Source organism: Bos mutus, chromosome 23 (assembly GCF_027580195.1).
Source record: "Bos mutus isolate GX-2022 chromosome 23, NWIPB_WYAK_1.1, whole genome shotgun sequence".
NCBI classification, from domain to species: domain Eukaryota; kingdom Metazoa; phylum Chordata; class Mammalia; order Artiodactyla; family Bovidae; genus Bos; species Bos mutus.
Window position 1 is genome coordinate 25640298 of NC_091639.1, and position 14100 is coordinate 25654397.

Here is a 14100-nt window from a genome sequence, read left to right on the forward strand (position 1 = left end):
CCCTGATAAGGAAGTTATTTTGAGATAGTCTGCCATCTTATTGGTCAGTGGGCTCTCCTAAACTCGCATTCCTTACCCCAACATCTCGTCTCCGATTTGTTGGCCTGCCATGCAGTTGGACTCAGTAACATTTAGACTCACCCCGCATAGTGAGAATGCCAACCTGCGGCAGGGCATTTAGCAGCCTTTCCTCTTGATGAGAAGTCAGAGACTGCTCGTGAATGGGGACCAGCCCTTCAGTGGCCCTTTCTCCTGGGCCTGTGTTCGATCACTGACTTACTGGCAAATTCTTTCAATCATTGAATACCTGTCTGTCTCATTGGGTAAACTTTCATCTAAACATCTTATCTAAGGTACATGTAAGTGGAAAAAAAATGTTAAGACTTTCTTTGATCGTTAATAAAAGATCGTGGGGGAAAAAGCCTCAGTAGCTTGTGTTAATCATTAAACTTGCCCCATGGTCAGCTCTGAATTTTTTCTTTAGCACAGGTTTGGCTGGGACACAAACAAGTTAGGTGAGTTACAGCCTGACAAGTTACAGCCAAGTAAGTTACCTGTGCTGCCGCGGGTGGGCTCTCACCAGGTAACACAGCCATGGGTTCCTGAGAGGAAGAAGGTCATTCTGAAAGGAACAAGGTCGTTCTGAAAGGAAAGGACTCCTCCCTTGAGTCCAAAGGAGAGAGGAACAGGAAAAGGTACTGTTGGGTTCAGAAATGTCTCTGCCCTGTGTTTTCTAGGTGTTGCCTTTTTGCTAATATGTTAAACAAAGGAACTGGGGGATATGATGTAGTAACCTCCCAGGTTTGTCTTTTCAAAGCCCCAAAGGGAGCGGGGCTGGGAAGGGGAGAGAGAGGAGGAGGAAGAATGAGGGCAGAGTGGGGAGAAAGACAGGGGAGAGAGAACTGACCCGAGGCACACAGCTCTCCTCTGGTTGAAAATATTCTGGTTAAAGTATTTAAATGGAGGCTGGGTTTGTTCTTAGGAAGAATTAGTGGATAATCATTTTAAGAAAAAATACATTTGTTATTGATTTGATTGCTCTGTTTTAGAGGGAAGATGTAGGTCTGAACATAGAGGTTTTTTAAAAATTAATTTTTATTGGCGTATAGTTAACTTACAATGTTGTGTTAGTTTCTGCTGTACAGCAAAAGGAGTTAGCTGTACAGGGACGTGAATCCCCTCCCTTTTGGACTTCCTTTCAGGTCACCACAGTACTTTGGCTAGAGTTTCCTGTGCTTTAGAGTATGTTCTCGTTAGTTATCTGTTTTACACATAGTCTTTATTGATAGTGTATCTGTGTTAATTCCAATCACTCATTTCCTCCCACCTGCCCCCTCCCAACACAGGGTTTTAAGAAAACCAACATGCAACTATTTACTTCTGATATTCTAAATTTGGGAGTAGGCACCAAAATAAAATGTTAAAATCCCAGTCAGATTGAAAATCGACTCTCCTGTGCCTAACATATTCTGTTGGGTGTGACAAGTAAATCAAATCCAGTGCTTTTGGACTATAAGTAACTCCTGGGTACTTTTCTCTAGGCAGTAGATGTATTTCTGAAAATTAAATGTTTGAAAAATGAATCCTATTCCAAATAGGTGTAAAATATAGAGAATTTTACAAGTTAAACACCTGCTTAATCTACTTGAAAACTTTAGAACTCCTCTTGTAAATGAGAGTAGCTTCTGCTCCTACCCCAACTGCTCGGTACTTGAAGGCAGGTACAAAGATAATTTATCTCTGTTTTCCCAGCTCCAGTGGTACAGAATCTGCCTCTAATACAGGAGACATGGCAAGAACTGTGAGTTCGATCCCTGGGTCAGGAAGATCCCCTGGAGAAGGAAATGGCAACCCACTCCAGTATTCTTGCCTGAGAAATCCCACGGACAAAGGAGCCTGGAGGGCTACAGTCCATGGGGTTGCAAAAGAGTTGGTTGGACACGACAGTCACTAAACAACAAAAGAAAGCACGGTGCTCAGAGTATATTAGGCATACGATGAATGTTTGTGGAGTGGAATGAGCTACAGGTGATTATCCATTGCACTGTCTTAATTCGGACATACCTAACAGATACGTTTATTCTTAGGCTTTTTGTAGATACTCTTTTCCTGGGCGTTTATTTATTTATTTATTTTGTAATGGTAAAACTATTTTTTCTGGCTTCAGTGTTTTCTCAACCCCTCCCCCCCCAATATCAATGAAAGGGGTTTGTTACATTGAGGATATAATGTTAACATGTGGAGTCTTGCTTCACCTGTTACGAGGTCAAGAGGGGTGGATGTTGCTCCACCTCCTCCAGGTCATGGACAGGGCGTGACCACCAGTCCACCTGCAAGCAGGCCTCCTCCCACCCCACCCCAAGTACTTGAAATGTACGTTTTGCGCAAAGGTTCCACAACAGGAGCTGTTTTCAGAGATGCACTTTTCAGAGAGCCATGTGGCATTGGGATCATTGGGATTGAACACGTGACGACGCTGTTCAAGCCTCTGTATAAACTTTTAAGATTGTGATGGGTGGAGATCTACTCATCTTGCTAACACCCAAGACAAGCCTGGTATGTAAGTTTTCCTGCTTATGAAACCCGGCACCTGCCAATCTGGAGTGTTTGCGTCCTTCTAAGGTGTCTCCTTGCCCTCCGTTTTTGGAGGCCAGTTAATTTTTTTCTTAAACCTTTATTTATTTGGCTGCACCGTGTCTTAGTAGCAGCATGTGGGATCTAGTTCCCTGACTAGGGATCGAACCCGGGCCCCCTACACTGGGAGTATGGAGTTTTAGCCACAGGACCACCAGGGAATTCCAGTTAATTTATGAATCTACGTGGGGGACAGATTCCGTGGAGAGGCAGATCCTGAGTTGGGCCCTGAAGGAGGCCAGGAGTTCATTAGGGCACAAGAAAGTTGGGGGACTCTAGAAAGGGCCCAGCAGGATCCAAGGCAGAGGCTGCCGTGTGGGGAGCTTGCTGGGTTCAGCGAAAGGGGAAGTTGGAACGATGAGGGGCAGGTCCTGGTGAAACTGCGGAGTCAGAGCTTTCTGTGGGACGCAGAGAGCCTTTGAAAGGAAAACTGACCTTTGTGAGTGTCTTCTTTGTACCAGGCCCTGTGTTAATTTCTTTAGGTATATATCACCTCTGCTGCTGCTAAGTCGCTTCAGTCGTGTCCGACTCAGTTATTCTTAATAAAAATCCTCTCAAGTGTTCTTATCCTCTGTTTGACGTGATAGAGGTTTTGCTTTGAATTGAAAGCATTAAACAGGACAATGCCACAGTGAAAGCAGTGTTTAAGGAAGCTGATCCAGGCGTGGTGGATTGAGGTAGAGGGACCTGGGGTCCTGGGGTCCAGTTTGGAGGGTCCAGCTTTGTCTTCCTGTTTCTCCCTCCCTGTTTCCTCTGCTGTGAGAGTAAGATGCTGCTGCTGCTGCTTGGTCACTTCAGTTGTGTCTGACTCTGTGTGACCCGATGGAGTGTAGCCTGCCAAAATCCTCTGTCCATTGGATTCTCCAGGCAAGAGTACTAGAGTGGGTTGCCATGCCCTCCTACAGAGGATCTTCCCCACCCAGGGATCGAACCCTGGTCTCCTGCATTGCAGGCAGATTCTTTATGGCTGAGCCACCAGGGTAAGATAATGTCCAAATTTCCATTAGCATCTGTTTTTCAACCTGTTACCATGTTTAACATTCATTTTGTTAAGCTCTTTACTCTTTTTGCATGTTGATTGCTTCCTGGAGGACCGAGACTTCCAGAGAACAAAACAAAACAACCCCCTCCCCCCATCACCATTAGCTAGTATTTTGACTCTGGGATTTCCTTACTTTTAAAATATAAGTGTTTAAGAATGAATTAATGCAAGAGGTTACTATTACTTACCTAGGTTATGTATGCATAAAATGAGTAAATGAGACAAAGAGAGGGGGTAGAATAGTGATGATTTTATATAAGATTCTTAGATTGTCCTTTTCTTGCAAGTTGGGATGATGGTGGGTCTCTCAGAAGATCCTTAATTTTCCAAGTTTTAACACAGCAAAGCAATTGTATGTAAGCCAAAATAATAGTCATCTTTTTTTTCAGTTTGTTTTTATAAAGCTATGCAGCTCCAATCAAAATTGAAGATGTGTTTAATGTCTGAGCAATTTTGAAAGGATCAATTTCAGCAGACAAGATGACTGGCTGGCTGATCTCTCTGACAAGTATCAAAGTACTACTTCTGGCAGGTGAGTGAATGTGTTTTGAAGAGATTTTAGGGAGATCACAGCAGGCTACCTTGAGAACTAGTTTACTGATACTTAAATATTATTGGGAAAGGTTGAAGGCAGGAGGAGAAGGGGACGACAGAAGATGAGACGGTTGGATGGCATCACCAACTCAATGGATGTGAGTTTGAGCAAGCTCTGGGAGTTGGTGATGGACCTGGAAGCCTGGCATGCTGCAGTCAATGGGGCCACAAAGAGTCAGACATGACTGAGCGACTGAACTGAACTGAACTGAACAGAAATATTATTGGGGATGACCTACTAGTGTCTGCTCTAAGACTGAATTTTCTCTGCTTAATAATTTTCTGTTTATTAGTTGATGCTATGCTAAGTTACTTCAGTCATGTCCGACTCTGTGCGACCCCATAGATGGCAGCTCACCAGGCTCCCTCGTCCCTGGGATTCTCCAGGCAAGAACACTGGAGTGGGTTGCCATTTCCTTCTCCAATGCGTGAAAATGAAAAGTGAAAGTGAAGTCGTTCAGTTGTGTCCGACTCTTGGCGACCCCATGGACTGCAGCCCACCAGGCTCCTCCATCCATGGGATTTTCCAGGCAAGAGTACTGGAGTGGGGTGCCACTGCCTTCTCCTTATTAGTTGAGGTTGTACATTAAACAGTTATAAATATATACTTTAATTTTTAACAGCCAGTGGAAGTTGCTATTATAGTCTAGAGCTTTTAATAATAACTCATAATCTTTTTATAATTCCTTTTTGAGCCATACAATGCAGTTCTTTTTAGATTTTATTACTTTATCTTCCCAAAGGAAGGCTTAGCTTGTCTTAGCAATGAATGGGCAACTAAAAATTTCTTTTCTGAAATTGTGTCACTACTTTTCTCAGCAAATTCGGTTATCCTCTGTATCTTCTTGGGGGCTTCCCAGGTGGCACTAGAGGTAAAGAATACGCTTGCCAATGCAGGAGACACAGGTTCAATCCCTGGGTCAGGAAGATCCCCTGGAAAAGGAAATGGCAACCCACTCCGGTATTCTTGCCTGGAAAACCCCATGGACAGAGGAACCTGGGCTGCAGTCCATGGAGTCGCAAAGAGTCAGACACGACTGAAGCAACTGAGTGCACACACATCTGATACAGCTTTGAGGGCGAGTGTGAGCTGGTCTGGCCAGAGTGCCACCAACGATTGTGTTCTTGTGAATGTGCCTTTACTGTTAGTGCAAGTTCATGTTCCCAACGTAGAGTGAGGCCAAACAAACAGAAACGTCAGCGTTTGGAGCAGAGAAACGTTTATTGCAGGGGTGTCTGAGGAGAATGATAGCTCATCCCCTAGGGGAAAAACAAAAGCCAAACAAGCCTGAGTTCTCTGAAGATTTTCAGGAAAGCCGTTGTAAAAGTCAGGTGAGAGTTGGGGGGTCATCGGGTCAGCTGTCACAATTCTGACTGATGGTGGTGAGGTAACCGGATGCTGTCACAGAGGTTAACATTATCAGTCCTCAGGCTCCTGAAGGCCTGGGGCTCTGTGCTCAGGCTCATCGAGTAGTTAACATCTTCCGTTTGGTGGGGGATTTTCACATTTGCAGAGCACTTTAGGAAATGTGAATCAAATACTGTTATCCTGATACGTCCTGTTATCCTCAGAGAGGACGAAAAGCAGAGGCTATGGGGAAAAGCCTGTCGACGCCCCCTGTCCCCCACCTCCTGGGAAGGCCCCATGGGGTCCTACTCAGTTGCATCATCACTCTTGGGCACTGTGCCACCTGCATATATGTACATGGATGCCCTGGGCTTGCCAGAGTTGGCGTGGCTTTGATGATCCTTTAACTTTTCTGATACAGAAAATGACAAGTGTTTTATAGGCTTCACTGGGGAGCTGATTTTTGCTGGCTTTACCTCGTACAAGGAATGTCCATCCAGGAGCACCCTCAAAGATGAGGCATTGATAACGTCATACTCAGCCTGCAGTCTGTATGGGAGAACCCAGTGTAGCCTACTGTGCAAGTCTATAGTGGTTTTTTTTTTTTTTTTTTAAATTCTAGCACTGATTCATGCTTCACTGCTTCTCTGAGCAGGCAAAGCAAAAATTTAGAGGATTTTGTATTTGGGGAGTCATTCTGATCATGTATTCAAAAGAGGATGGTGTACTGAGTAGGAAGATTAAAAATAGAGACAGCTTCTAAAAGTTTCTGGGAAGTGGAAATATTAGAAATAAGTGGTAACTGTAAATACAACCTGATGAATAAAGAATTTGATGCAGGAGATGCAGGAGACACAGGTTCAATGCTTGGGTCAGGAAGATCCTCTAGAGGAGGGCATGGCAACCCACTCTAGTATTCTTGCTTGGGAAATCCCTTGGGTAGAGGAACCTGGTGGGCTACCGTCCCTGGGGTCACAAAGAGTCGGACATGACTGAGTGATTAAGCACACACACACACACATAAAATATCCTGATTAAAGAGTGAGAAAGAGGGGAGACATATTTCGGCTTCCATTAGGAACCAAAATGTATCCTTGAAGCTTCTTCCAAAGGAAGTGGAAATTCAGGATAGTCTTGGTGAACACTGGGGTTTTGGATGTCTAGGATCAGTCAGAACTTTTCCTAAAATGGGAGTTTTGAAGGCGTGATTCTCCAGACTGAAAGCAGAAGGGACACTTTGTCAGAAATGCAAATTCTTGGGCTTCACCCAGACAGAAGCAGAAGCTCGGGGTGGGACCTTGTTCTGGGCTGTATCAAGCCCTACTGGTGATTCTGAGGAATGCTGAAAGGAAGCTGGGGGACTGAATTTGCACACTGAAGCCACTGTCTCTCCTATTCACTTACAGTGCCTTGTCTGAATATCCACATTGAACCTGAAGAAGGAAGCCTCGCAGGGGGAACATGGATCACAGTCATTTTTGATGGTAAGTCTTGGTCTTGCCAAATGCAAGTTTCTTATTTACTGATCTAAAGAATCCTAAAGGATGTGAGTCTTTGGTTTCTTCTTGTCTAAGGCCAGATGTAAAAGAGGTCCTGAAGGGGGATGGACCTAGGGAACACCCTCTCTGTTACTATCAACAGGTGCTAATGTCACATCACAGCATTCCGTGTTTGGGTCCATTTCCTTATTCTGAGCTGTGGAGTGGACTCAAGGAACCCTGATGAGATGATGCACATGTAGCATAGAACTTAGCAATGTGACCCCAGAACCTTGGTTATCTTCCTTGTTGATAATCCTACACGCGGGAGTTTCTAAACCATGGCTCAGTGTCTCCATCTTACTCCACAATAAAGAGTAACTTTCAGGGTTGGAGAATTCTTTCCTGGATTTAGACGGATGGACCTGAAAAGAGAATTTAAAAAAAAATAAAGTCATAAATGAGAACACTCATTCATATGGCACTCAGAAATGCCTTTGGAAACAAGGAGCCTTTGAATTTTAGGTAAACTCAGTGCCTCCCACTGCCCCCTTGTGGCATGTTTTTGTATTGCCCAGTGTGGATTACAGCTCTGTTCAGCCTGAGACTCATCTGTGCCTTGTGTTCAGGTTTGGAGTTGGGTCTCCTTCATCCCGCCAATGGCTCTCAGCTGGAGATCCACCTGGTGAATGTGGCTCTGCCAACGCTGCCCAGCATCCCCTGTGACGTCTCCCCTGTCTTCCTGGATGTTCCAGCCGTGATGTGCAGGACCAGGTACCCGGGACAGGGAAGGCCAAATGGGATGAGTACTTTCTTCATCTCTGTAGCTTTTGGTGGTGAATTAGAGCAACTTCTGCAGTGATTGCATTTACCAATATAGTTCCCTGTCAGGGCTTTAAGGCTTAATGAGGATGAGATATGGGAAATGATGAGACTCTGGGAAAGATTTTTGAGAATTTTACGCTATTTATAAGGAGGAGTCGGATTATGTTTCCAGTTGTTGATTTTTTTGCAAGGTTTCTATTGATATTCAGATTTTAATAAATGAGGCCATTTTACCATCTTCTTCCCTCGTGGCTCAGATGGTAAAGAGTCTGCTTGCAGTGCGGGAGATCCGGGTTCAATCCCTGAGTCAGGAAGATCCCCTGGAGAAAGGAATGGCAACCCACTCCAGAATTCTTGCCTGGAAAATTCCATGGCCAGAGGAGCCTGGCAGGCTACAGTCCACGGGGTCACAAAGGGTCAGACATGACTGAGCAACTGTTGCTTTTGGAGTAGGCATAATTGTAATGACTGTACATTAACTAAAAACCATTTAGAAAGGAAATTCACCTTAGTCTTCAGTTTCTTTGCTGAGTTCGATGTGATGTTTACAGGATTCCAGATTTTCTATCGTCCTACTTAAGTTTTCATTGGCCAGCAAAGTTTACACTAGTTCATTCTTTCTTTAATATCTTAGACATGCTGCCTGAAAGTGGATCATTCGTTAAGAGAAAAGGAGATTATGATTTCCTTTTGTTTTCTGTTTCCTCTTTCAGGAAAGCTCCCCCTCTTCTATCTCTGCCTATTGAACCAACCATACTGCACACACTCCCTCGCCCCTAAACAGCCAACTGAGTATCATCTTTCCCTTCCTTCACAGGGGGACAAGTAGGAAGTGAAATCCAGGCTTTGAGGAAGGAACATGTTCTAGGAATTCATCCACATGATGTGTGTGTTTGTGTGTGTGTTACACACTTTCTTGTGCAATTCATCTTCCTTGAGGGAGGACCTTTTTGTAATTTACACAAAGACACAATATGCACAGCCTTAGTGGCCAGGTTTGCTCAGCTTTTTGTTTCTCCTGACACTATGGCAGCTGCTCACTTTTCAGATTCATCCTCATGAAACTAAGTGCTTTGAGGACAGAGGATGTGATCAACTCATCCTTGTAGTCCTTATGATGCTGAGCACAATATCTTGCTAGTAGAAGATGCTCAATAGATATTTCTTAAACTGAAGTTCCTTATAGCATTACTATAGGGAGAGATGATTTCCATAGGTTATATAATATTTTAGGGGATAGAGTTCTTGCAAGAACTTGCTATGAAATAAGTCAAAGCTCTAACAATTTGTATGTTCTATTTTCTCAACCCCAACATACTAATGACTTTAACATGCACCATTGACTTTATATCACCATTTTAGAAGAAAAGAAATATAACCCTCTTAAATGTACTCATTGATTGGAAGATGAATATCAAATTAAATTAGCACTCAAACGTGAGAAAATAATCAATGAAATACTGTTATTATAATAAAAAGACGTCTGAGTTTGCAAAATTTGGCATTGGAGCGTCTAAATCAGCACTGCCCAACCAAGATATAATGCGAGCCACAAAGAAAACTTCACATTTTCTAGTAGTCACTTAAAAAATGTGAAAGAGGTGAGATTAATTTTAATGATACATGTTATTTAGCTCAACATATCGGAAACACTGTCATTTTGCATGTAATCAATATGTAAATTATTAATGAGATACTTTATACCCTTCTTTGCCTACAAAGTCTTCAAAACCCAGTGTGTATTTTACCTTAATAGAATATCTTAATTGGTACTAGCCACAATTCTTCTTTTTTTAATAAATATTTAATTATTTGTTTAGGGCTGCACTGGTCTTTGTTGCTGTGTGCAGGCTTTCCCTAGTTTTGGGGAGCAGGGCCTACCCTCAAGTTGCAGTGCACAGGCTTCTCATTGCGGCTGCTTCTCTTCTTGCAGAGCACAGGATGTAGGGTGTGCAGGGTCAGCTGTGGCACACAGACTCAGTTGCTCTGCGGCAGCATGTGGAATCTTCCTGGAGCAGGGCTTGAACCCCTGTCCCCTGCATTGGTAGCCGGATTCTTAACCTCTGACCCACCTGGGAAGTCTGGGATTAGCCATTATTCAAGCGCTCAATAATCACATATGACTAATGGCTAGCACATTGGACAGTGAAGATTTAATATTTAGGGTAATGCTAAAGATTTTAAGAGAAGTTTTGGAGGGGAGACACTTCTAAAATCTAACTCTGTATTCATCATATTCTCCTCTCACAAAAATCAGACTGAATGGTGGCCTTGAAAAGGCAAAGAAATCACTGTGATCTTCACGAAAAGAGGAGAGAAGGTCTAGGACTCTCTGGGGGATAAGGGGAGTGTTTATGGGCTGCTGGAATAAGTGTTAAGTCAAGAGTTTTTGGCAACATGTAAAATCAATGCCTTTTATCAGAAAGAGCCTCAGACTCAGGTCCTACTTTGCCCTTCACATTGGTGTTTACTTACCCAGATCCCTTAATCCATGAATATGTGGTTGTTGTTCAGTTGCCAAGTCGTGTCTGAGTCTTTGTGACCCCATGGACTGTAGCCTGCCAGACTCCTCTGTCCACGGGATTTCCCAGGCAAGAATACTGGAGTGGGTTGCCATTTCCTCCTCCAGGACATCTTCCCCAACCCAGGGATCAAACCTGAATCTCCTGCGGTGGCAGGAGGATTCTTTACCACTGAGTCACTTGGGAATCGCCTCTATATGGAACTCATTATTTTTTAAATGGAAACTAGAGTAGATTATCTATCAAAGTCCCTTCCAACTCTTTACAGGACAGAATTTTTAAAATTTCAGGTACTTTCAATAAAAGATTCATAACTTTTGCTGAAGGATCCAATCTTTAAAGTCTAGTGAATGCATGGGTAGAGGAGGTAAAAAGTGAAATACAGGAATCCTGGGTTAGCTCTGCTTCACAGGTGCAGAGGGCTTCCCAGATAGCTCAGCTAGTAAAGAAACCGCCTGCACTGCAGGAGACCCTGGTTCAATTCCTGGGTTGAGAAGTTCCCCTGGAAAACAGACAGGCTACCCACACCAGTATTCTTGGGCTTCCCTGGTGGCTCAACTGGTAAAGAATCTGCCTGCAATGCGGGAGATCTGAGTTTTATCCCTGGGTTGGGAAGATCCCCTGGAGGAGGGCATGGCAGTTCACTCCAGTATTCTTGCCTGGAGAATCCCATGGACAGAGGAGCCTGGTGGGCTGCAGTCCATGGGGTCCCAAAGTGTCGGACACGACTGAGTGACTAAGCACACACACACACACAGGTGGAGGAAGGAAGTCCGAAGTAGTGAAGTTGGACTGGTAGCTTTGGCAATTCATGTTTTTTTAAAAAATAATTTTATTATTTATTTTTAATTAGAATATAATTGCTTTACGGCATTGTGTTAGTTTCTGCTTACAACAGTGTGAATCAGCTATAAGTATACACATATCCCCTCCCTCTTGAGCCTCCCTCCTGTCCCCTTACCCCACCCCTCTGGGTCATCACAGAGCAGCGCTGAGCTCCCTGTGCTCTCCAGCAGCTTCCACTAGCCGTCTATTTCACACGTGGTAGTGTAGAGATGTCAGTGCTACTCTCTCAGTTCATCCCACCCTCTCCTTCCCCACCAGGTCCACAAATCCGTTCTCTACATCCATTTCTCTATTCCTGTCCTGCAAATAGGTTCATCAGTGCTATTTTTTCTAGGTTCCATGTATATGCGTTAATATATGATATTTGTTTTTCTCTTTCCTGACTTACTTCACTTTGTATGACAGACTCGTTATTCATCTGCTGCTGCTGCTGCTAAGTTGCTTCAGTCGAGTCCGACTCTGTGTAACCCCATAGACGGAAGCCCACCAGGCTCCCCCGTCCCTGGGATTCTCCAGGCAAGATCACTGGAGTGGGTTGCCATTCCTTCTCCGATGCATGAAAGTGAAAAGTGAAAGGGAAGTCGCTTAGTCGTGTCCGACTCTTAGCGACTCCATGGACTGCAGCCTACCAGGCTCCTCCATCCATGGGATTTTCCAGGCAAGAGTACTGGAGTGGGGTGCCATTGCCTTCTCCGCTTTATTCATCTACATCGCTACAAATGACTCAGTTTCTTTCCTCCTTATGGTAGAATGATATTCCATTGTATCTGTGTACCACGTCTTTATCCATTCATCCGTCGATGGCAATTCATGGGTGATTCATACGGATTTCCACTTTCTGCCTTCAGATCTCTGCTGCCTGAAGCACAGGAGGGTGTGTACTCCCTGGAAGTGCAGGCTGGGGGACAGGTGGTAGGCAGCCCACATCCAGGACCACAAGACAGCCGCACTTTCAAGGTGGGTTCCAAGGAGGGAGGAAAGTGTGTTTGCCTGATCTGAGGGTGTGCTTACACTGTCGACAAGCAAGTTACACCTCGGCTAGGGAGTCTGTCTGCCTTGCCAGGATGAGAGGACAGGTAGATGATAGTTATGGGGTTTCTGAGACTATCTTAAGAAAGTTAGTATAGAGCATGTGAATGTTAGGATCTCGCTAAGTGCTTTATACTCATTAACTCAATTTTATGGGGTAGCTTTTTATTACTGATTAAAAGATTAGGAAGGAAAGAGAGGGGAAAGAAAAGAAACACTTCCTAAAATCGCACATTAGAGATATCAAGTCCTTCAGTGGTTCCCAGAACTCGGTAAGTTGATGAAAATTCACCAGGGGATGCAGTTAATGAGAGGCATTACATCTGCTTTTACAGATGAGAAACCTGAGACTCAGGGAAATTAAATAATTTGGCCGTGTCGTCAAGTTCATAAATTGTAGAGCCAGAATTTGAACCTGCGTTTAAATCCTCATTTAAATGGAAGCCCATAGAGGAGCCTCAAAGATTACCATTGGGCATCAGTGGTTCATCTTACAGAGATCATTTGGAGTATCAATGTGGTGAAGGGACTCAGGGACCCAAGTTGTACCTTCCTCTCTGCTTCCCGGTTGATTTCTGCTTCTCTTTCCAATCCTCAACCGAAAGAGCATTTGCTGCTGCAATTCTCCTTCAAGCTCAGAGAGACAGCCAAAAGCAATCAGGGCAGGGTGGGGTGGGGGTGGTTTGGGGAGAGAGAGTGAGAGTTCATGAGCCAATGCTTGGGCTTATTTTAGAGGTTCCATATGCATTAATTTTACATTGGGGCTTAATGTTGTTTAGTCTACTGCCCATTTCAGATTGGTTTTATTAATACACTAAAATAATCTCTGAAAGCATAGGTTCTAGATTTTCCATAACGGGCAGTGGTTCAGCAGGGCCCCTTGCCATGGTTGTACTTCCCACAAGGAGCCTCCATTTAAGAGGGTTCCTAAGAACACAGTTCAGTTATTAATTAATGCTCCTGTACAGCAAGTCTTCGTTTTCCAAATTCATCTCTCATACAACCTGCATTTTAATATAGGCAATTCATCTTTAGAATTTGCCATCAATTCACATTTGGCAACTTGTTTCTCCCTCCAAGGGAATCTTGTTTTCCAGAATTTTGCTTCTGCACATATGAGGCAGAAAGAAAAAAATTATTCTTTTTTATTAAGACTCGCACCACCACCTCTACAGTGTCTCAATGAATAAAACAGAAGAGAGATGGCCGGGCATGGTCCTTAATCACCATGCTGTTTTTGGTTTTGATGGCCTTTCACCCCAGATAATAGTTTTCCTACTGATTAAAAGATTAGGAAGGAGAGAGAGGGGAAAGAAAAGAAACACTTCCTAAAATCGCACATTAAAGATAGCAAGTCCTTCAGTGGTTCCCAGAACTCGGTAAGTTGATGAAAAGTCACCAGGGGATGCAGTTAATGAGAGGCATTCTGAGCTGAAGGAAACCCGGTGTCTGCCTTTGTTTGGGGACTGGGGCTAGGGGAACCGTGTGTATTAAAAATTAATTCCACCTCGCCAGTCCACTCCAAAGAGCCTGCTGCAGGCACTGACAAGTTAGAACAGCTCACAGAAGGTTTATCAAGCAGCTGGTGGCTCGGCTTTGTCACTCTCATCCTCTGCTTCTCAGCTCCCCATCTTGCTGCTGCCGACCCTACTTGGGCTCAGGGATCAGCATGAGGAAAGCCGGGTTTGGAAGCTCATTAATTTTTCACTCTGTCATGTCTCTAGCTTGGTGGGTGACCAGAGGCCTGTTTCTCTTTAAAAAAGTACAGCTTTATGTCATGTC

General features: G+C 44.0%; 1 protein-coding gene across 1 annotated transcript in view; it reads left to right on the forward strand.

Moving 5' to 3' along the window:
- Positions 1-521: 521 nt before the first annotated feature.
- Positions 522-14100, forward strand: part of PKHD1 (PKHD1 ciliary IPT domain containing fibrocystin/polyductin) — a 457080-nt gene continuing 443501 nt past the window's right edge. Inside the window, exons 1-5 of the mRNA XM_070360807.1 lie at positions 522-695; positions 4066-4208; positions 7025-7102; positions 7726-7870; positions 12138-12246. Coding sequence (XP_070216908.1) covers positions 4157-4208; positions 7025-7102; positions 7726-7870; positions 12138-12246 — 384 coding nt within the window. The 5' untranslated portion in view covers positions 522-695; positions 4066-4156. The remainder of the gene's footprint in view (positions 696-4065; positions 4209-7024; positions 7103-7725; positions 7871-12137; positions 12247-14100) is intronic.